The sequence below is a fragment of the Eleutherodactylus coqui genome, unplaced genomic scaffold (genome assembly GCF_035609145.1).
Source record: "Eleutherodactylus coqui strain aEleCoq1 unplaced genomic scaffold, aEleCoq1.hap1 HAP1_SCAFFOLD_877, whole genome shotgun sequence".
NCBI lineage: Eukaryota > Metazoa > Chordata > Amphibia > Anura > Eleutherodactylidae > Eleutherodactylus > Eleutherodactylus coqui.
The window spans coordinates 1-23,822 of NW_027101824.1; the positions used below are offsets into that span (position 1 = coordinate 1).

At 41.9% G+C, this 23,822-nt stretch overlaps 1 protein-coding gene across 1 annotated transcript; it reads left to right on the forward strand.

Moving 5' to 3' along the window:
* Window positions 1-257: 257 nt before the first annotated feature.
* On the forward strand, window positions 258-23,718 carry LOC136591494 (cytochrome P450 2C8-like; the record flags this gene model as incomplete). The annotated part of the gene is made up of 8 exons (XM_066588526.1): window positions 258-1,263; window positions 2,397-2,559; window positions 6,816-6,965; window positions 7,899-8,059; window positions 11,125-11,301; window positions 11,518-11,659; window positions 16,688-16,875; window positions 23,550-23,718. Coding segments are annotated over exons 1-8 (1,312 nt in total), but the record flags the coding sequence as incomplete, so codon positions are not given.
* Window positions 23,719-23,822: the final 104 nt, after the last annotated feature.

The window sequence follows — 23,822 nt, forward strand, 5'->3', positions numbered from 1 at the left end:
ATCCTGCAGATGTCGGTGATGCTCTGGAAGGGTGTAGCAATGACAGTGATGACGCGATGTGCTTCCCTCTTGAGCTCACTGAACTGAGGCAGCATAATGATGCTGAGGTGTCCTGTGAAACTGCGGAGCTCAGTGATGTCACAGAGGATTCCCCCATATCTCTGATAATAAGTACAGACAATGGTCAAAGATATAACAGCAATGTGAGTTGTACTCTGTTGGAGCCTGCATGCAGCATCGCGTGGTGTGATGTGACAGGTGAAAGCCAACTGGTAAACAACCCTGAACCAGAAGTATGCCCGGCTGGATTGAGAGAGGTGGTATTCCCCCAGAATCCAGCTGGCACCTGCTTAGAGTCGGCTCCAGAGGGGCCCCGTGGGTCCTGGCCTTAACATCCCTCCTGGCTGCCCCCAGCCAGGAGTTCTAGGCTACTGAGCATTCGGATGCCAGCCTGGGGGGTGTTAAGTGACCTTGCGAGGGAACCCTCTTCTGCGTCCAATGAGGGAGAGATCCCAATGTATCTGCTAGCCACTGTCCAAGTGGACGAGTCCATTGGGGATGCAGATTTCAACATGCAGCATGCTGGGGATGAGTAGTCCCAGCTGCAGGAGGGCCTGCTCCCTTCATATCTGCCTTCACTTGGAAACCAGGGAGGGCCCAGTTGACAATTCACCAGGTGAACACTGGTAGCCACCCCATGGTTAGGCAGTCAGCCTATGGCATTTTCCCAGAGGTGTGGGTGGATATGAAGTGGGGGAGCAAGGAGATGTTGCATCTGGGCATCTTCCAGAAGCCCCAAAGTGCATGGACCTCCTCTTGTAGTCCTTGGCAATTTGTCATGTACCGGACACAGAGAGGGGACAATAGCTATCGGTCCCGTCTCTGTCCTTAATCATTTTAGCAGTATTGTAAGCTTGAAGTCATTAGAATACAGGCTGATTTGTATTCAGCTTTCCCTGGCTCCTGCACGCATGCAAAGCGAAAGCTCAAATCATCAACCTCAACCGTTATAACACACTCCAGTGCTCTACAATATGCATAGGAACAAAATGCTGCCACCGCCAGTTTGTCTACTGTAAACTGGAACCCGATTTATGAATTATGAATACAATCTTTGTATATGGTTCGTTGTTAAATCGTACAAGGCTTGAACTGATAAATTTTGGATTTATTCTAGATAAGGCCTGGCAGTGCAATATATATAAAATGTACAAAGATATACAAGAAAAGAGGTTGTTGCATGGGAGAATAACGAAAACACAGGTAATACACACTCAGCAGATTTAAAACAAACAGGAGAAATTAAAAGAAAGTTACCAGATTTGGATTTCGGGTCCAATATCTGCTTGTCGGGGTTCCAGAAACTGGGGGACCATCCATATGCCGCAGCACACACCTGTGGAGTGACTGTTTGGACCTGTGGAATCCTGCATTTTAAAGGGACCCTCAGTACACACCTTCTCCCGACCCCCTCTGAGGTCATACAGAGATGGGAGGGTTGGATTTTTAGGAACTCTGAAAATTCATAATTCCCTAATTTTAGTAATATCTCAGCGGGAGGGCCTCCGATCGTGAAGATATGCCTGCCATGAATATCTATGCATGAATATCAAGCATGAGGCAGAAATCATAACCAGGTATGGGGTTACATAGTTGGAGAGGGTTCCTGAGTGCTTTCTGCACCCTGAGTACCTTGTAGAGATGAGCAAGGTGGGGGCGGGGAGCGGGGGGAGAGTGAGAGAGATCTTGCATGTCTAGCAGCTTTGCCTTTGTCCTTTGCCCATGGTGCTTTCACCATCTTCCAGAACCAAGTTCCACTGGGAGACAACTTCTCCTTCCACACGGCTGTCAGATTCTTCGGCCCCCAGGTCTTCAGGGCTCTTTTGGTATTATGCCTGCTGTTCAGCTCTTAACCCTGTTGAAGCAGCTCATGCCACCTCACTCCACTGCAGACAGACTCCTGATGTCCCTAGTTTGCAAACCACATATACACATTAGAATATATAGGTTGGGGATATTGTTTACTTTGATTATGCACATAACTTTAGTACAGTGTACACACAGTCTGCAAATTTTATCATACACATATGAGGTGGATTTAAGTTATGCAATAAAAGTTAAGTCTTATGGGGGTTACATCAGGCTGATGTACCTTTTGGGCTGCGTTGATAGTGCTGATGATTGTTTAGCCTGACTCACATTAGGGGCAGTGTTGGAATATAGGACGAAAATAGGACATGGTGTGATTTTTGCAAACAATGGAGTCTATTTTTGTGCAGGTTTTGTGCATCTCGCAATGCACAAAACTTGTGCGAGAATTTTGGCAGTATGAATACGGCCTTAAACCACCCCAATTGTTACATACTCAATTTATAATGTTTTCTCTGTTTCTGTAGCTGAGTAAGACATATGGACCTGTCTTTACCATCTACATAGGAAACTTCCCAATGATAATACTGACTGGGTACGATGCTGTGAAAGAAGCACTGTTGGACTGCAATGACGCATTAAGTGATAGGGGACAAATAGGAGCAGGAGAAATTTTTACTAAGCATCTTGGTAAGCTATTTAAGTAAGTTAATAAAATTACAATAAATTGATACTTTCCTGTGATTTCAATGGGAATTATTCAATAATGCTGTGTGCAGAACAAAAATTTCTGATAATTATGATAATTGAAAAGTGGCAAGACCATTATGTTAAGCAGTCTATATTCTTGTTAATGCTATGAAAATTTTCATGGCTTATACAGTATGACACAAATATCAGTTTAGTGGGTGATGATCGAACAACCATTGAACAAACAATTGATCATTTCACAGATGTAGCTGTACAAACTTTGGTTCATATTGGGCATCACAGTTCTTCAAACTGGCAATACATATTTAAGTACAACCGGCAACAGGCAAAAAACATTTCTGGGAGTTTTCTTTCAAAAGAAAGATCATTCATGAAGAAGATCTTTAATTTTAAACAAAAGATATTTTATCTGACTATGGGACACAAATTTCGAATGAGGCCAACTTCTTTCTAGACAATGACCATCTGTCATCAGTTGGCTGAAACAATTATTCATTTTTAAATTTCATGTGACAAATGATTATTTTGCTTGAAATTGTCCATTTTAACCCCTTAACGACCAGCCCATAGTGTTTTTACGTCCTGCCCAAGTGGGCTTTATTCTCTGAGGACGTAAAAACATGCGTCCTACAGAGAATAAAGCCCCGTGGGCTATGGACGTGACAGCTCCATGCTGTCGGTGCCCGCAGGTAGCTGTCATCCCGGGCTGCGGGGACCCCCCCCCCCGGCATTGCGATCGGCGCTATCCAATGAATAGCGCCGATCGCAAAAAAATAAATAAACCTGTGAAAAAAGATAGATATTCAGCTGCCCTGATGGATCGGATCCATCAGGGCAGCTGAAAATACTCACCCACCTTCTCCACGCTGCCCGCTGGCGGCCTTCTGCGCATGCGTGCCAGACGATTACGTCACGCGCATGCGCAGAACCCGGGAGCCCCCGGCAAATTCAAAACCTCCTGGCTCCCGGCTCCTGAAGGTAGCCGGGAACCAGGAGGTGTTACGGGCGATCGCGAAAAAGTTTAAAAAGTAAAAAAGAAGTGCTAGTTTCACCTCCCCTCATGGATCGGATCCATGAGGGGAGGTGAAAATACCACCTAAGTCCTCCCCGATGTCCCGATGGTCCGGGACCCGAAGTCCCGATCTGCGCATGCACGCCCGATGATTGACATCGGGCGCGTGCACAGAGGGGCTCGAGCCCCAGGAAATTCAAAATCCCTCTGCTCCTGGCTGCCATGTGTAGCCAGGAGCAGAGAGATTATACCGGGGACATGTTCACTGTCATCCAATAGATGACAGTGATCATGTAAAGTTTAAAACAAAAGTGTGAAAAAGTAAAAAAAAAAAAAGTTAAAGTTTTAAAAAGTTTAAAAAAAGTTTAAAAAGCGTACATTTCATCTCCCCTCATGGATCATATCCGTGAGGGAGGATGAAAGTACGCACATAAGGCCCCCAGATTTATCCGCGGACCTTACCCCAGCTTCTGCGCACACGCCCGTCGCCAAAATGGCGGGCGCATGCGCAAAAGCTGTGGATTGCCAGGATAATTGAAAATCTCCCTGCTCCTGGCTACAAAACTGAGCCAAGAGCCTGGAGATTTCACAGGGGGCCGCGGTGAGCGGTTCCTGGTCATGTGTTCGCCGTTATACAATGGATAATGGCGATCACGTAAAAGTTTTTAAAAAAAAATTGAAGTTTCATCTCCCCTCACCGATGCGATCGGTGAGAGGAGATGAAACTTTTTACCGGAGGCCTCTGTATTTGTACCCCGACGCGATCCTCATCCGTGAACTTACCCGGATTCTGCACATGCGACCGCCGGCAAAACACCGGACACATGCGCAGGAGTCGGGGAGCCCAGGAAATGGGCTCCAACGGTCGCCGAGAGCCTGGAGCAGTGACCGGTGGCCTCGTTGAGCGGTCCCTGGTCACGTGATAAAAAGGTAGAGATCTACCTTAGGTCGGTCTCACATGACCGGATAGGAGATGCGGATTCCGCATGCGTCTGATCTGCGGTAATACGCAGATCAATCGCATTGGATTACACAATTCCGCTCACATTAGTGGGTTGGAATTGTGTAATCCACTCGCAGAAAAGAGAACGCAGCAGGTTCTATTTTACCGCGGATATCCGCAACATAGAGCCCATTGTGTTCCATGGTTGCGGATATACCCGCAGCCCATACGCAACTACGTTGTATACGGGCTGCGGGTACCCGCGTCATCGCTAAGCGACGGTGCGGGAAATACAAACAAAAAAAAGGTACTGCGCATGACCGCCTGTGTGAGTACGCAGTTATGCGCAGTACATTACGCGTCCGTACGCAGGGTCACAGCTGGGCTCACAGCTGGGATCCGCTGCGGGCCTCCGCAAGCAGATTCCGCCTACGGCTGCGTGAGCCCGGCGTTATTCAGACCGCTACCTGTGATATGTATTTTACAAGAAGCCCCGGGAACGCTAGCCTTCCTGCAGTTCCAGGAGCAGCTTGTTGAGCGCCTTCTGTGTGAGACCGTCGCACTTCATCAAGCTTACAGAGACTCATGGAACGCCACTTTTTACACCCCATACCCGCTACTGAGGTCAAGAAATGACCCCCAAAAAGCATGAGAGGAGGGGGGATACCGGTTTTATTGCCCCATGGGCCCATTCCAACCAGCCTCCGTAATTACCCCTGTATTCGGAAATACCACACAGTTCACATTATTACTTTTATCTAAGATTTGCGAACGCCAAAAAGGGCGCAGAGTGTGTGTGGGCGGGGGGGAAAATTTTTAGGGAGTCAACACGATGTATATTACAAAGTGCATTAATATGGCCAAACAGAAGTGCTTAACCCCACTTGCTTTCGCGAGACAACCCCTTTAAGTATATTTATATGTTTTCGCACCGTTGACAGGTACATGATAAAAAAGCGTATTTTAACTACAAATCTCTACACCTTTTGGATGCTGTAGGCTGTTAGGATAGGCTGGGAGTTATGGTTTCCCAATAGCTGGAGGTTCACACAGGTAAGGAACCTCTATCCTACATATTTGCTTCTGCTGTGCTTAAATTAAATACATAATTGCAGTGATACCCATTATGCAACAATTCGGTGGAGCATTGTTGTTTCTTTTATCAATGGAAGACACAATGCAGATGTGAACAGAAACATTAGCTGAATATCTTAAAGGGGATGGGGGGAAGTAGTTTTCGTATAAAAGATGAAAAGCTTATGCATACTATAATAAAAATTCTGCAGTAAGTATATTGAAATTTTCTTGATTGCACATAGAGGCCAAAAATCTGATGGCTTATCTCTACTTGACAAGTCTGTAGGGGTTGTCAGGTGTTTTAGAATTGCTTGTCATCTATATTCATTACAAAATATAAAGGATTTGAAACACAGAACAAGCCAAATAAACTTCTTTAAAGGGGTTGTCCCACGCCGAAACGTTTTTTTTTTTTTCAATAGCCCCCCCGTTCGGCGCGAGACAACCCCGATGCAGGGGTTAAAAAAGAAAACCGGACAGTGCTTACCTGAATCCCGGCGCTCCGGTGACTTCTTACTTACCTGCTGAAGATGGCCGCCGGGATCTTCTCCCTCGGTGGACCGCAGGGCTTCTGTGCGGTCCATTGCCGATTCCAGCCTCCTGATTGGCTGGAATCGGCACGTGACGGGGCGGAGCTACAAGGAGACGCTCTCCGGCACGAGCGGCCCCATTCAGAAAAGAAGAAGACCGGACTGCGCAAGCGCGTCTAATCCGGCGATTAGACGCTGAAAATTAGACGGCTCCATGGAGACGAGGACGCTAGCAACGGAACAGGTAAGTGAATAACTTCTGATAACTTCTGTATGGCTCATAATTAATGCACAATGTACATTACAAAGTGCATTAATATGGCCATACAGAAGTGTATACCCCCACTTTGTTTCGCGGGACAACCCCTTTAACTCTGCTAGCTCAAGCTGCTAATATGGTGCCCACCTGGACAACAAAGAATTAAATATATAGACAAAGTTGGGCCTACTTGAGTAAGAATCTATTTAAAGGGATTGTCCAGAATTAGAAAAAACAGTTTTCATATATAGCACTCCATCTATGTGTAGTTGTGTCTGATACTGAATCGACCCCAATATACTGAAGGGGTTAGGCAACAATACCATAAACACACTATGGACAGGTGTGGTGCAGTTTTTGTTAGAAAAGCAATCATGTTCTTCCTGTTCTGAACCCACATGCTTGATCTTACAGGCATCATTGCAAGTAATGGAGAAAGGTGGAAAATCCTTCGTCGATTTTCTTTGACATCTTTGAGAAATTTTGGAATGGGAAAGAGGAGCATTGAAGAAAGAATCCAAGAAGAAGCCTGCTGTCTCACTGAGAAATTTATGAAAGATAAAAGTGTGTGGAGTTTCAAAAATATCTATCTCATATTCTTAACCTGGCCATATATATTAGATCAAGAGAATAGACCTAAAAACTGGCAGTGGAGAAGGTGCAACACTCCAGGTTAAAGCATGTAGGAAGTGACCAGAGGTGTGGAAAGCTTCTCCTTTTATTTAATAAAAATACGGGCTCAGCTTATGAAAACACGTTTCGGGATAACCCCTTCTCTTGCCCTGGCTGACCCTCACTACACAGGCAAAGAGGATCTCATTATTAACCCTTTTTGGGACCCACCAATTGCTTGTATATTTTAAACACCAGCTGAACTGATGAAGGGGTTATCCCCGAAATGTGTTTTCATATGTTGATCACATATTTTTATTGAATAAAAGAAGTTTTTCAAACCTTTGGTCACTTCCTACATGCTTTAACCTAAAGTGTTGCGCCTTCTCCACTGCCAGTTTTTAGTCCTATTCTCTTGCTCTATCACTATCACCAAGGTGGTGCATCATCTGGTCAGGCAACAGCTCTACCATTGAAGATACCATTCTACTTTCTTCACCACATATTTAGTTTCATCATTAACCATAAACACAATCATACGGGTTTTGCTCCACTGCTGCTTCTTTCCTCCTTGTCCACATAAATATTAGATAGCAGTTAGTCCACAACTGTCCAGAGTTCCCCATGAACATGCAAGCTCAGACTGTGGGAGCAAAGTAAGATGCATGTTGAAATCCAAAATGCCTCATTCATTTTTCCTCAAATGTTCACAATTAAGAAACAGCCAGGCTGTCCCCATACATATTAGATAAAGGACTGATCCCCTTAAATTAATAAGTTAATATTAATCTGATATGTATGACCAGCATTAGTGAGCATGTTGCACACCAGACTACGCATCTGCAGTATATTTTCTAATGACAACTTCTTTGTATTTACTAACAGACACTCCAATTGACCCAATGCATATATTACGACTCACTGTCTCCAATGTCATTTGTTCCGTTGTGTTTGGTGAAAGATTTGAGTATGAAGATCAGAAATTCTTGGCCCTCTTGTCATATATGAACAATCTTCTCCAGATGTTCAACAGCAGTTTTGGGCAGGTAAATATTACAAAAAAGTGTAAAGTATATGGGTGTAGTGCCACTAACACAAATTTACAAAGATTATACAGTTTCACTACCTCTGGCAACCTCTGCTCCTGTGGTTGAGGTTAGACCTGCATTGTGTCCAATATAGTCATATGTCAATGCACACAAATCCATCTGCATGTATGGGGAATACACTGTAGTAATTTACAAGTATGAAAGGACCTATTGCTGATATTTGGACACTTTGACTTGCATAAAAGAGGTCTACAGCTCCTATACAGACTGTGTTGTGGCATTATGGGGTGCAGAGGTAGCAATCACACTAGGGGATCAAACTACACAGGGTTTGTTTGCAGTCTGTAAACATAAAGATCTAAACAGTTACAACAAAAATTATTCAACCCCCGTTGCAAATAATGTTGACTTGAAAAAATTGCAGACTTTCATCTGCTTGCAAAACAAGCACAACAAATTTAAATAGCTCAACATAACTAACATAAATGCAAATCCAAGAATATTACCGTAGTAAACTGGAGGCGACTGACTTAAGGAACGCTGTCAGAAGCAGGTATGTAGCTGTGCATCACATTTAAATCACAGAATGCGGCCATATGCTTACTGATATACTGATACAAAATGCAAGCGCAGGTATAAGCACCAAATCCCTCAGCATGCAAGTAGCCAAATTGCAGAATGGTGCAGCATTGCACAGGTGTAAAATACTGATGTACAACCACTCACACATCTACCACATATTGAGAGAAGTGGTTGCATACAAAGGGTGCTAGAGCAAACAGATATGTGCACTATACAGGCTTATAACCTTATGATGCCACAATCGACTTAGACTGATAGATTACCTTACACCTCAAAAATGAACCACACTGGTAATGCCACCCTGAGCATTTAAAGCCACACAGTATGCTGCAAAAGTAACAATAAATATGTGGTCGCAGTTAATGTTTTGGCCAAAATACAGAAGCATGCAAGCCCATTTCAAGGGTCCACATCCTCTTGTTGGTCCCTACGCTACCATCACAAACAAATCAAGGAAAGAAGATATATCAACTTAAGCAAATCATAGAATTTGGCCATACTTACTGATACAAAATACAAGGGCAGGTATAGACAGCACATCCCTCAGCATGCAGACAGCCAAACTGCAATATGAAGGAGCATTGCACAGGTACAAAATACTGATAAGTAACCACTCACACACCTACCACATATTGAGGGAAGTGGTTGCCTAGTACTATGCATCACATTTGCAGCAAGTCATAGCAATAAAAGGGTGCTCTACTAAGTACTAAATACACTTTTTATGAAGGGGTTAAATAATTCTGAGACTGAAGTAGTCATTCAAAGTAGCATTTTGTGTTGAATTTGGAGTTATACTGGTTGTACTCAGCTCTTTGAAATATTCTTGTGTAATTTTTTTTTGCATATAGCTGAAAGTTTTGCAAATTTGACAAATTCATTTAATTTGCAATCTGAGGGTGTTAAATAATTTGGTACTTGTGGATTATATGTCACCATTTTTTGGAATATTATTCAGGTGGTATAAATGCAGCAATAGCCTGCAAGAAAGCTTTGAATGGCATATATTAACCCCTTAATGATGCGGCCCCCTTTTGTTTTTCCATTTTCGCTTTTTCCTCCCCCCTTCAAAAAAATCGTAACTCCTTTATTTATCAATCAACATCGCTGTATGAGGGCTTGTTTTTTGCGGGACGATTTGTATTTTTAAATAGTGACATTTACTGTACCATATAATGTTTCAGTGCGTCTTGTTTCTATGATGCACAAACTCCAATAAAAATGACATGATAGCTTTATTCTAGGGGTCAGTGCAATTACAATGATACCAAACTTGTATAGTTTTTTTTTTTTACTGTATTACTCTTTTTTTTTCAGACATTTAATTTTTTTTCATTATTTTCTGCCGCCATCTTCTGCGCGCAATAACTTTTTTATTTTTCCGTCAATGTAGTTGTGTGCAGGCTTATTTTTTGTGGGATGTCCTATAGTTTACATTATACTAATTCGGAATACATACGACTTTTTGATCACTTTTTATTGCGTTTTTTTTCTGGGAGACAGGGTAATTGAAAAAGTGCATTTCTGTGTTTTTTTGTTTTTTTTTCCAGACGACATCCAATGGGTGGGGAAAATAATGCACTACTTTGATAAAGCAGACTTTTATGGATGCGGCGATACCAAATATGTATTTTTCTTTAATGATGTAGACTTTTTTTTATTATAGATATGGCAAAAGGGGAGTGATTTAAACTTTTATTACTTTTTTTTCTTTATTTTTACAATTAATATAACTTTTATTGATCTTATTTTCACTTTTTTCTTGAGCCTCCCTGGGGGACTACAACATGCAATGCTTTGATCGCTCCTGCAATATGACATAATGCTATAGCATCACGTCATACTGCAGTTTGACAGGCAGTCTATAGAGCCACCCCATGGGGATGGCTTGATAGGCAGCCTGCTAAGGCAGCTCTGGGGCCTTTTTTAGAAGGCCCCCAGCTGTCTTGACACCTGCACAGCACCCCCGATCCCCCCGTGTGTGTGTGTGTGTGTGTGGGGGGGGGGGGTGTACGGGACCCTCAAACGTTATTCGGGGGATTTACATGCCGCTGTCAGAATTAACAGTGGCATTTAAAGGGTTAATAGCTGCGATCAGCCGCACGGCCAATTGCAGCTATTGCCCGCGGGTGTCAGCTGTAATGAACAGCTGGCGCCCGCACTGTATGAAGAGAGGATGCCCCGTGACCTCTCTTCATACATACCCTGATGCTCCAGGACATAAATATACGTCCTGGAGCGGGAAGGGGTTAAAAGAGTGGTGACAGATAACCCACAAGTACCAATAATTTTGATTGCAACTGTAGTTCCATACAGAAGCTATAGATAAAAAATTGAAGTATTTGAGATAATGAAAGAAACATTTTGCAAAGGTAGACATATGCTTTAAAGTGATATAAATATTGGATTGTATAATGTATATTAATATGACTCTCAGCAATCAAAAGAATACATTTTCTTTCACTTTTTTCTTTAAATAGCTCCTTAATACATTCCCAAACATAATGTCCTACATTCCTGGTCCTCACCAAAAGATCTTCAAAATTTATGACAAGTTGAACCTAATTTTTAAGGAGTTGGTGAATACTCACAAAGACACCCTGGATGAGAACTGCCCTCGTGACTTCATTGATTGCTTCCTTATAAAGATGGAAGAGGTGGGTTTGTAGATAAATTTAGATTTTCAGACCTTTGAAAGTCATGCATGTTCAGAGGGCCCAAAGCAATCAAAGTTCAACTTTCTTTGAAAATAGGTTGTGAAAGCAATTATACCACTGGTTGCACTTGTTTTGGTTCCTATTTCATCTACAAAGTGTGTATAGGTCTTTGACAGCTTTTGATAATTAGACTGATAATAAATTGTAATTTTCCAGGAAAAAAATAACCGGGACACAGAATTTAATGAGAAAAACCTAGAGGCGACAATATTTGACTTATTCTTCGCTGGAACAGAGACTACAAGTTTGACATTGAGATACAGTTTTCTTATACTCTTGAAATATCCAGAAATACAAGGTAATCATTCTAATGTATTTTTTTAAAAAAACATATCAAGCTCTCCTCATAGGGCCATTGTTATGGTGGGTGCAGAGGTAGCAGTCACACTTGACCCTGGTGCCTTAAGGAGCCTAAAGTCCTGCCACATAAGAAGACACCATTTTTTTAAATGGCACATGGTAGTTGGGGGCCTGTTACATATTTTTAAATAAAGCCCAAGAACTTCAAGTACACTCCTGACTACCCATATACATGAAGTTCGCCAATGCCATCATTTGCTCTTTTGTTAAAAACAGAAAATACAGTTAAATACCCCTAGAAAGCTCAATTTTTACACTTGTGAAATTTAAGTTCATGACAATTCAACCAGCAGGTGAAGCATGACCACTGACAATAATGGTCAGATTGAGATTGAGCCTGGAGCTCAGTTACACAACTGCAGAGAGGCTACCTTACTGATCACAATACAAGAACTAAAATGATCAAAACAGGCAGAGATAAAAGTAACTGGGCACACCAAAGGTCAATAAAACTCAAGAGGACTTACAGAAGTTCTTGAAAAGAGTACTCACTCTGCTGCCAGGCTTCTCAGGATGGTGATGAACATTTAAATCACTGCAGGTTCCAATGAGTATTCTAATCTAGACAGTTTAGCATATGGTGATCTGAATGAAGCAGCTGTAGTTTAGATATCTAAAAGTTTCCCAGTAAAATTCTGATGCAAGCACTTTGACTAGTGATGACAAAATTAGCAGATGTAAAGACTGAAGCCTATCAAATAGGAAAATGAGTAGAAGGTCTTGAGAGCTTGTGCACAGAAGTAATCTTGTCGGGAGCACTAGCCACACAAATTTCTCAAAGCACAGACTATATAAATCATGACCTCATCCTTATGGAAGATTGGAACAGGAACCAATGGTAATACATAGTGATTAAAAGACTTCCTGAAATCTGAACAACCAAAGCTCTCCGCAAGGAAGCTTCATAGATTTTGTGTAATAAGCCAGGAAAGAGCTTCCAAAGTTACCAGACAAGGGATATACAGTATAAAGCTCTGAAACTCAGAGCTAAAGGCCCATTTACACCAGCCGATGATCGCTAAAAAAATCACTAAAAGGCAATCGTTTTAGAGATAATTGTTGTGTCTAAACGTGCGCCCATTGTGCACTTTTCAGGCAATGCTAGCTGATCGTTAAATTCAGTCCAAACTAAAAATCATCCTTCAGCCTTATCAGCAGTTCTCCACAGGGAGTGCTGATAGCATTGTTTTCCCCTGGAGAACAAAGGATCTGAACGCAGATAATAGCCCTTGGACTATTAACTGCTTTCAGCTAAAAGCGTCATTTGCACATTTAATTGCTCTTAAGTAGCTGAGAAGCTACTTAAAAGTTTATGCAAAATGATCGTTCAAAGCTGTCACTCAAACTGTCCTTTGAGCGATCTTTGAGCGATCATTGGCTTGTGTAAATAGGCCTTTAGCAAAATGAACTGCCAAGAGATATAATCTATTGATTATATTTATATGTGGACATAGTAGATATCCTATTGGTAGCAAGGAGAAAAATATACTTCTTTGCAACAACAAAATACTCAGCAGTCATGGTCAGGATACCGCACTGTGACAAAGCCATACAAATCTTCTGGCACTGAAAGAGAGTGTTGACTTCTGGACACTCCTTTTTATATTATACAGAGGTTTTGGGGTCAGCATGCCTCATATGACCAGCCACAGTCTATTAGAAGAAACACAAACATATAAATGACAGAACAACATCACCATACCAACAGCTGTCCAGAAGTGGGCAGACTACCTTAGAAACAACCCAACATATAGTTCTCTATCTACCAAACTCTCGAAAGTAAGAGGGTGCATGTGCATGAATTTTCCCTGCTACAAAAGCTGCCAAGCTAACCTAAGCTACAAATTTGAAACCCACATAAAAACAAATAATTTTGTTATTTTCACTATATAGCCTTCTCCTCACCTCTTTCCCTCTCACTTTTATTCCTCTTCTATCCTCACATTAACTACTAACCCCAGTACCCTCATGCTCACTACTGTTCTTATTCAGCATCCTAATTTGATCATCGTCAAAGCTATAATTACTGCCTTCTAAGCCAATAGCTTAAAGTTGCTTAACAAAACACACCACATTATTTTACTATCCAGAAAGCCTAAATGCTGAATGCCACCATTTTCTTCTTCCAGGGAACATATTTTAGAAAAAAGATTCCAAAACTTCTCAAGCAATATTTCTTATTGGGGTGCCATAGTTGCCATTCTAGCTCTTTGTCAAAGGGAATTGCCACGTCCCATGGATCTGTAAATAAAAAGTTTTTTTGTATAAAAAATAATTTAAAAAAAAAATAAATTCTATTGCTTTAGAAATAAAAATTTTTTGGTTGGGGGGGCATAAGATAATCTTCATTTAAATATGATTGTACAGCTAAAATACCGAGATCGTGGGGAATAATCGTATATAGGGCTTCAACATCGAGAGTACATAATATATAATGACTTTTTATTTACAGACCCATGGGACGGCCATGGGATGTAAATTCGCCCCGGCTTTTGCCAACCTGTATAGGGGCCATTTTGAAAAATCGTTTTTATCACATAAATATTTAGCTTTCTATAAACGCTATATTGATGATGTTTTAATAATTTGGAAGGGCCCTTTAAATAGTTTAGTAGAATTTATAGATATTTTGAATAATAACACTAATAATTTAAAATTTTCTAGTACCTATAGTCAGGAACAGATAATCTTTCTAGATTTAGAACTAGCCCCTATGGATAAAAGAGTTATTACGAGAACACACTTTAAAAAGGTGGACAAAAACTTCTATTTGGATTACAGTAGCTGTCACGATAAACATTGGCTGAAAAATATACCATACGGCCAATTGAAGAGAGTTCGGAGAAATTGTACATTAAACAGTGACTACGAAAGACAAGCTGCACTTATAAAAGATAGATTTAGAGAAAAACATTATCCTTTAAAAATCCTAGAAAATGCATAGAAGAAAATTGCCGAAGAACCAAATGCGATTAATAAAAAGCCATTAATCAAAAATAAGTCTAATAAGAAAAACCTGATAAATCCATCATTTATAACAAAATTTAGTAATAATAGTACCACAATTAGAAATATTATTAAAAAACACTGGTCAATATTAGCAGGACCCATTTCTCTCGAAACATCTAGACAAGAACCCTTTATTGATCTTTAAAAGAAATAGGACAATCCAAAACATTATTTCTCCATCAAATCCTGATAAAAAATCTACTCAGTCTAAACAAATGTGCGCTAAATTACCGGGAGTATATAAATGCCAACATGCAAAATGTAAATGCTGTCATGTGATAGCTAATAAAAGAACAGAAATTGTGTATGATGAGAATATTAGTAATAAAATTTTTTTAATTAGTCAGTTTTTGTCCTGCAACACGACCAAGGTTATTTATTTAATTGAATGCCCCTGTAAGTTTAAATATATTGGTCGCACTAAAAACAAATTAAAAGCAAGAATCAATAATCACCGACTCAATATTAAAAATAACTTGCGCACCCATAGTGTGTCGAGGCACTTCAATGATTTTCATAGTGCCGACTATTTAAAAATGACTGTAACTCCAGTAGAGTGTGTAGAAATAGATTCAGTTAATGAACTATGACGACGTGAAATGTACTGGATCCACAGATTTAACACTTTATGTCCACATGGTCTAAACGAAATACTTGAAAAAATATAAAATAAAATATAGTAAAAACAATTCATTATAGTAAATTATTAGAGGATATTATGGGTATTATCTTGTTCATGGGGTTAATAAATTAATTTTTATATACATTAATTGATAGTTTTATATTTATTGATTTTATATAGAGAGGTGTCTTATAAATATAGTTAAATATGCATATGTAGATTAATTATGAACATAATTACTGGTTTATATATATATATATATATATATATATATATATATATATATATATATGAATTTATAGTATAGAGTGAAATTATTTTTATAACATATTGATTGATAATTGGCATAAGAGTATTTGTTTTTATATGTAAAATTTATTCATTAAGTTCTGTTTATGAATATTGTTTAGGTGTAAGAAGGTTTATTGAAACCATAGCAATTATTACTTAGCTTATAGCGAGTGCGCACATAACATTGAACGGAGATTGCTGTTCATTAGCAATATAAATAACGTTTTGTTGAATAACTTGGAACGCAACGTGCGCTCCAAGTGCCGTACCTATGTGACGTAAGGGTTAGTCAGGAGGCTCTACCCCGCCCCCTCTAATTACGGAGTTGTCCTGCGGCGTGCTGCAGACAATCTCGTGGCTATGTAAGTTCCTATTTATGTTTGTATGTTTAATGAAAGTGTCAAGAGCTTAAAAAAGGTATTATATACCGAAACGCGTTGCTCGTTGTTTACTATTAAATAAAGAAGGACGATATTTTCCTTAAATTGGATCCCGTTATCCTTGGAGCGCGGATAGTTGATTTTCCTACTTTGTGCATTTTGTATTAAACCCCGGTTATCCGGTGTAGCTTATTGTAACGGTCCTGCGGCTCTCCGTGCAAGTTCGGATGGAGTAAAGGCTTAACTATAAATGAACTTGGATTACGGTGTCAGCGAGGTACCCTTGTAAAGGTATCCTCGCCTGGCACCAGGTGAGTTAACACTCATTTTTGTTATATTTATATAACACAGTTGAAAAATACATCGAGGCGCTTCTTCATAATATTCTTTGAATCTTTAACACCTTCTTTTTTTGAATTATGAGTAAAAAAGACCTCTGTGTGCCTCTGTATGCAATTAAAAGAACAGGGAGGTATATGGTGGTTGTTGCATTATGGATCTATGTTGTATGCTTGTATGCTATGTTTATGAAGCCTAAGTAGTTAACATTTTCAAATAATCTTTAATCATTAATTTGTTTGTTTTTGCACTTTGGATTCAATTATACTGTAATATAATACAAGACTGAAAAGTATGTATTTTGTTCTGTTCTTGTTAATTTCAGAGAAGATCCACAAAGAGATTGACAATGTAATAGGCAGAGATCGTTGTCCATCAATGGAAGACAAAAGTAAAATGCCGTATACAGAAGCTGTAATCCATGAGATCCAGAGATTTGCTGATATTGTCCCTGTAGAAATGCCCCGTAAAGTCAGCAAGGACACAACCTTCAGAGGATATCACATTCCAAAGGTACAATATGATAGTCAACTCAACTTTTTGATTCTCCTAGGGTGCTTTTAGACACAACTATAATCGTTCAAAAAAATCATTCAAATAAGTGAAAGTGAAAAATAACCATTGAGTCTAAATGCGAGCCAATGACCAAATAACAAATTGTTAACTTTTTTTTTGTTGTTCATTTAATGTTGGCATAAAAATCATTGCTAGCTCAATCACTTATCTTTCGATTTCATACAGCACTCGTTCAGTCCATGTCATTCGCTTATACGGCAAATATGAAAGATTTAATGATCCTGAATAGAGATGAGAGAGCGTACTCGTCCGAGCTTGATGCTCGTTCGAGTATTAGGATACTCGAGATGCTCGTTACTCGAGACGAGCACCACGCGGTACTCGAGACAATTCCATTTCCTTCCCTGAAAGTTTTGCACCATTTTCTGGCCAATAGATATGCAGGGAAGACATTACAACTTCCTCCTGTGACGTGCCAGCCCTATCCCACCCCCCTGCAGTGAGTGGCTGGTGAGATCAAGTGACCGCCGAGTATATAAAGTGGGCCCGGCCGCGGCTTGCCTCAGACACACGCTGGCAGAGATTAGGGAAGGTGCTGTTGCTCATTCAGGGATACTGTTAGCGTCTACAAGAACCCCAATGGTCCTTCTTAGGGCCACATCTGACCTAGTGCATTACTATTGTGGCTGCTGGTAGCAGTTTTGCCCTTTTTTTAAAATTTCGGGCGTGCAGGCTATAGCGTTCTCAGGCTGCAGTCTGTACTACATAGTATAGGGAGAGTGGTGGTGAGGCAGGGACAGTGGTAGTGTGGAATCCTGTCTACAAGAACCCCAAAGGTCCTTCTTAGGGCCACATCTGACCTAGTGCATTACTGTTGTGGCTGCTGGTAGCAGTTTTGCCCTTTTTTTTTATATCGGGCGTGCAGGCTATAGCTTTTTCAGGCTGCAGTCTGTACTACATAGTATAGGGAGAGTGGTGGTGAGGCAGGGACAGTGGTAGTGTGGAATCTTATCTACAAGAACCCCAACGGTCCTTCTTAGGGCTACCTGTAACCGTGTGCATTTAACTCCGTGGCTGCTGGGAGTTGTAGTACCTCACTACTGCACAGCTAGGCCTGCTTGCAGGGTTCTGTATAATTTTTTTTCTGGCTGCAGTTTGCGTAACATAAGCGCTGTCTGCCTCCAACTGCACGCCAATAATTCAAAATTTTTTTACACCGCTCTGTGTCTGCCGTCAACTGCACGTACAGCATAAGGCAACAGCCCCCGATAGAGGGAAAGTCAGATACACGCTATATTGCCTGCATTGCATTTAAAAAATTTAAAAAAAAAAATCCTTCTTACGGCTACCTGTAACCGTGTGCATTTAACTGCGTGGCTGCTGGGAGTTGAGGTGCATCACTACTGCATATTGCACAGCTAGGCCTGCTTGCAGGCTTCTGTATAATTTTTTTTCTGGCTGCAGTTTGCGTTACATAACCGCTGTCAGCCACCAACTGCGCGCCAATAATTTACAAAATTTTTTACACCGCTCAGTGTTTGCTCTATTCGTAATCCACCATGCTGAGGGGTAGGGCTAGAGGACGTGGATGTGGACTCGGGCGAGGACGCGGAGTTCCAAGTGAGGGTGTGGGCATAGGCCGAGTTCATGGTCCAGGTGAATCGCAGCTGGCTGCTGCGGGATTAGGAGAGAGGAAAGTTTCTGGAGTCCCCAGCTTCATATCACCATTTTTCGTCCACGTCAAAGACCTTTATTGCAAAATGAGCAGTGTGAGCAGGTCCTGTCGTGGATGGCAGAAAGTGCATCCAGCAATGTATCGACCACCCAGTCTTCTACGCCGTCCACTGCTGCAACTCTGAATCCTCTCGCTGCTGCTCTTCCTTCCTCCCAGCCTCCTCACTCCATGAAAATGACACATTCTGATGAGCAGGCAGACTCCCAGGAACTGTTCTCGGGCCCCTGCCCTGATTGGGAAAAAATGCTTCCTCTCCCACCTGGGGAGTTTGTCGTGACCGATGCCCAACCTTTGGAAAGTTCCCGGGGTCCGGGTGATGAGGCTGGGGACATCCGGCAACTGTCTCAAGAGCTTTCAGTGGGTGAGGAGGTCAATGATGATGAAAAGACACAGTTGTCTATCAGTGAGGCAGGAGTAAGGCAGTAAGTCCGTTTCGGCCGTGATGGCCTATCTTAAGCTCCTGAGCTTGAGAAAGGCCATCACGGCTGAAATGTCGCTTTTCATTTGATGGGGCGATAAAGGACTTTTTTGCACTATTTACATCCGCATATGCTGCCATTTACTCTATTACTGGATTACGATTTTGGAGCCCTTCTGGTTTGGTCTCCTATTTTGGCGCTGCATCTCTCTAGCCTGACCCATAACTGGGGCGACCTCTGTGCTGCGGGTGAGAACCTTACTTTTTTGTGTATGATATTAGTCCTCCTCCTCCTGCTCCTCCTCCTGAAAGATCATGTAATCACGCTGAACTGCTAATTTTTCTGCGGCCCAAAGAGCTCATATAACTTTTTTCAAACAATATTTCCACGTTTCTAACTAAAGCATTGAAACTTAAACATGAACCAATGTTTTTAACAGGGCTGCCTCCAGGCTCTGTTACAAATTAAGCCACAGTAAGCTAAAATATTAATGGGTTTAAACTGCCCTCTCGGTTGAGCAATTTTTCTGGGGTACATTTGTACTGTTGGTACACTAATTTTTTGGGCCTTCGCCTACACTGTAATCCAAGTAATTTTTCTGGCCTTCGCCTACACTCATGGTACACCAATGTGTCAGGGGTTGGCCTACACTCTTGCTACAGAAATGTAACTCGGGCCTGTCTGCCTATACTTCTGCAACAGAAATGTTACTTCGGTCTGCCTATACTTCTGCTCCTGAAATGTTACTGGGGTCTGTCTATACTGTTACTACTGAAATATTACTAATACTGGGCTCTGCCTATACTGCTGCTACGGAAATGTTACTGGGGTCTGCCTATAGTGCTGCAACTGAAATGTTACTGGGGTCTGTCTATACTGTTAGTACTGAAATATTACTAACACTGGGCTATGCCTATCCTGCTGCAACTGAAATGTTACTGGGGCCTGTCTATACTGTTACTACTAAAATGTTACTGGGCTCTGCCTTTACTGCTGCAACTGAAATGTTACTGGGGTCTGTCTATACTGTTACTACTGAAATGTTACTAATACTGGGCTCTGCCTATACTGCTGCTACGGAAATGTTACTAGGGTCTGTCTATACTGTTACTACTGAAATGTTACTAATACTGGGCTATGCCTATACTGCTGCTACTGAAATATTACTGGGCTCTGCCTATACTGCTGCTACTGAAATGTTACTGGGCTCTGCATATAACGCTGCAACTGAAATGTTACTGGGGTCTGTCTATATTGTTACTACTGAAATGTTACTAATACTGGGCTCTGCCTATACTGCTGCTACGGACATGTTACTGGGGTCTGTCTATACTGTTACTACTGAAATGTTACTAATACTGGGCTATGCCTATACTGCTGCTACTGAAATGCTACTGGGCTCTGCCTATACTGCTGCAGCTGGAATGTTACTGGGGTCTGTCTATACTGCTGCAACTGAAATGTTACTGGGGTCTGTCTATACTGTTAATACTGAAATGTTACTAATACTGGGCTATGCCAATACTGCTGCTACTGAAATATTACTGGGGTCTGTCTATACTGTTACTTCTGAAATGTTACTGGGCTCTGCCTATACTGCTGCAACTGAAATGTTACTGGGGTCTGTCTATACTGTTACTATTGAAATGTTACTAACACTGGGCTATGCCTATAGTGCTGCTACTGAAATGTTACTGGGCTCTGCCTATACTTCTGCAACTGAAATATTACTGGGTTCTGTCTATACTGTTACTACTGAAATGCTACTAATACTGGGCTCTGCCTATACTGCTGCTACTGAAATGTTACTGGGGTCTGTCTGTACTGTTACTACTGAAATATTACTGGGCTCTGCCTATACTGCTGCAACTGAAATGTTACTGGGGTCTGTCTATACTGTTACTATTGAAATGTTACTAACACTGAGCTATGCCTATAGTGCTGCTACTGAAATGTTACTGGGCTCTGCCTATACTGGTGCAACTGAAATATTACTGGGTTCTGTCTATACTGTTACTACTGAAATGCTACTAATACTGGGCTCTGCCTATACTGCTGCTACGGAAATGTTACTGGGGTCTGTCTATACTGTTACTACTGAAATGTTACTAATACTGGGCTATGCCTATACTGCTGCTGCTGAAATGTTACTGGGGTCTGTCTGTACTGTTACTACTGAAATGTTACTGGGCTCTGCCTATACTGCTGCAACTGAAATGTTACTGGGTTCTGTCTATACTGTTACTACTGAAATGCTACTAATACTGGGCTCTGCCTATACTGCTGCTACGGAAATGTTACTGGGGTCTGTCTATACTGTTACTACTGAAATGTTACTAATACTGGGCTATGCCTATACTGCTGCTGCTGAAATGTTACTGGGGTCTGTCTGTACTGTTACTACTGAAATGTTACTGGGCTCTGGCTATACTGCTGCAACTGAAATGTTAGTGCACTCTGCCTATACTGCTGCTACTGAAATGTTACTGGGCTCTGCCTATACTGCTGCAACTGAAATGTTACTGGGGTCTGTCTATGCTGTAACTACAGAAATGTTACTGGGGTCTCCCTAGGCTTCTGCAACATAACTGTTAGTGGAGTCAGCTTATACCTTTGCTACAGGAATATTTCAGTGGTCTGTGCATAGTATGGGTGCACTAAGTTTTCCCATCGCGGTGTTCTACGTATCTGGCCCTAACAGTAAAACCCAGACTGACTAGGGCATGCAGTGTGGGCCGAAGCCAACCTGTATTTTATCTCACGTTACCTCACCTATCCGGGGCACTGCATTGGGACAAACAAGAGTAGCAATACAGCGCTAATGAGACGTTCACAGCTACGCTAGCATTGGAGTCCGCTCTAGGCCCGCGATTGCTGAGGTTTTGTGCAGAGGCCTATGTCCTGGGTGCAGTGAAAGTCCGCTTCCTTCCTACGATTGCTGAAGCTGTTGGCCGAGGCCTATGTCCCGGGGGAACTGCAACTGCGCCAGGTTGGGTCTGTGCAACTTTTTCCTGGCTAATCCAGTCATTGGAGCGGGGAAAGAAAACTTAACTGATTTAATGAGCCCTTCGCAGATGAACTAGCATCGAAGTCCACTTCATGCCTACGATTGCTGAAGCTGTGGGGGGAGGCCTATGTCGTCGGCGTGGTGCAAGTCTGCCATGTTTGGCCACTCTGATTTCTTTATTGTTCATGTCTTGAGTTGCCTAGGACCCACCTATGCTGTTGGTGCACACTTAGTTCCCATTGCGGTGTTTGACCTGTCTGGCACAAAGACACTGACTGACTTGGGTAGGGGGCAGAGTGCAGATGGCTTTCCCCTTGCGGTGTCGATTGAGCTATGCAACACCTAGACAGAATGAATACTGTGTGGGCACATAAATTCCCCACAGCTATGTAACTCATGCCCACGTTTGCAGCTCCTGACGGAGGTGGCACTGGATTGGAATTAAGATCGAACGTCAATTTCTCATTGATTCTTTACAGCATTGTGGGCTATTGCCCCGCCCCTTTAAAAGAGGGTCGCTCCCTGGCCCTGCCAACCCTCTGCATTGTGTGCCTCCGGTTCCTCCTCATGGCAGACGCACTTATAAATAGACATGAGGGTGGTGTGGGGGAAACAGTGGTGTGGCTATGCAGCCAGCGTGTGGCATGAGGGCAGCTGAAGGCTGCGCAGGGACACTTTTGTGTGCGCTGCGGACGCAGGGTCGTGCAGGGGGGTTGGGCAGCATGTAACCCAGGAGAAGAGGCAGCGGTGTGTCCCGCAGGCAGTGATTGTGCTTGGTTGGAGGTAGTGTGGTGCTTAGCTAAGGTGTGCCTTGCTAATGAGGGTTTGTCCGAAGTAAAAATTGTTAGGGGGGGGCACTCTTGCCGCTATTGTGGCTTAATAGTGAGACCTGGGAACCTGAGATGCAGCCCTGCATGTTGCCCCCCGCCTGCCCTCTCCGTTTCTGTGTCGTTTCCATCACTTTCTTAGGTTTTGCAGATTTGCACAAATGAAAACCTTAGCGAGCATTGGCGATATACAAAAATGCGCGAGTCGCCCATTGACTTCAATGGGGTTTGTTACTCGAAACGCACCCTCGAGCATCGCGGAAAGCTCGACTCGAGTAACGAGCACCCGAGCATTTTGGTGCTCGCTCATCTCTAATCCTGAACAATTCTCGTTTGAACGAGCCATCGACGTATCTGTGAATGAGCTAGCGATGATGTCAAACGATAATCAGCTCATCTAAAAGGACCCTAAGTTCTTCACTGTGCCTGTATTTTAAGCTTACAAATCAATACAGACATTTAACACTTTCTCTTAGAGATCATATACTACTCTTATTTACAAAGTAACTGGTTTGGAAGGTTCATAGCTGAGTAAGATACCTCAGAAACACTACATTCAATAGATATCTTAAGCTGAAGATCTTCTCAATGTCTTGATTAAATTCTTCCCATCAACAACTAACGAGATGAAACTTTTAACACTAATGGTTTTCTAGATCTATTTTTTATATATTTACTTACAGGGAATCATGATGTTACCAATCTTGACATCTGTCCTGAAAGATCCCAAACAATTTAAAAACCCAGATGAGTTCGATCCTGGACATTTTCTTAATGAGAAAGGTGGCTTTAAAAAAAGTGATGCGTTTATGGCATTTTCTACAGGTGAGAGATTATTACTTGATCATAATTGTAAGGAGCTGTGCAAAAGGGACTAGCTGGTTGCCATATGACAATGTGTGCGACAAATAGGCCTCTGCAAGAATTTTTCCGACAATTTCAATTGAGCATTTCCA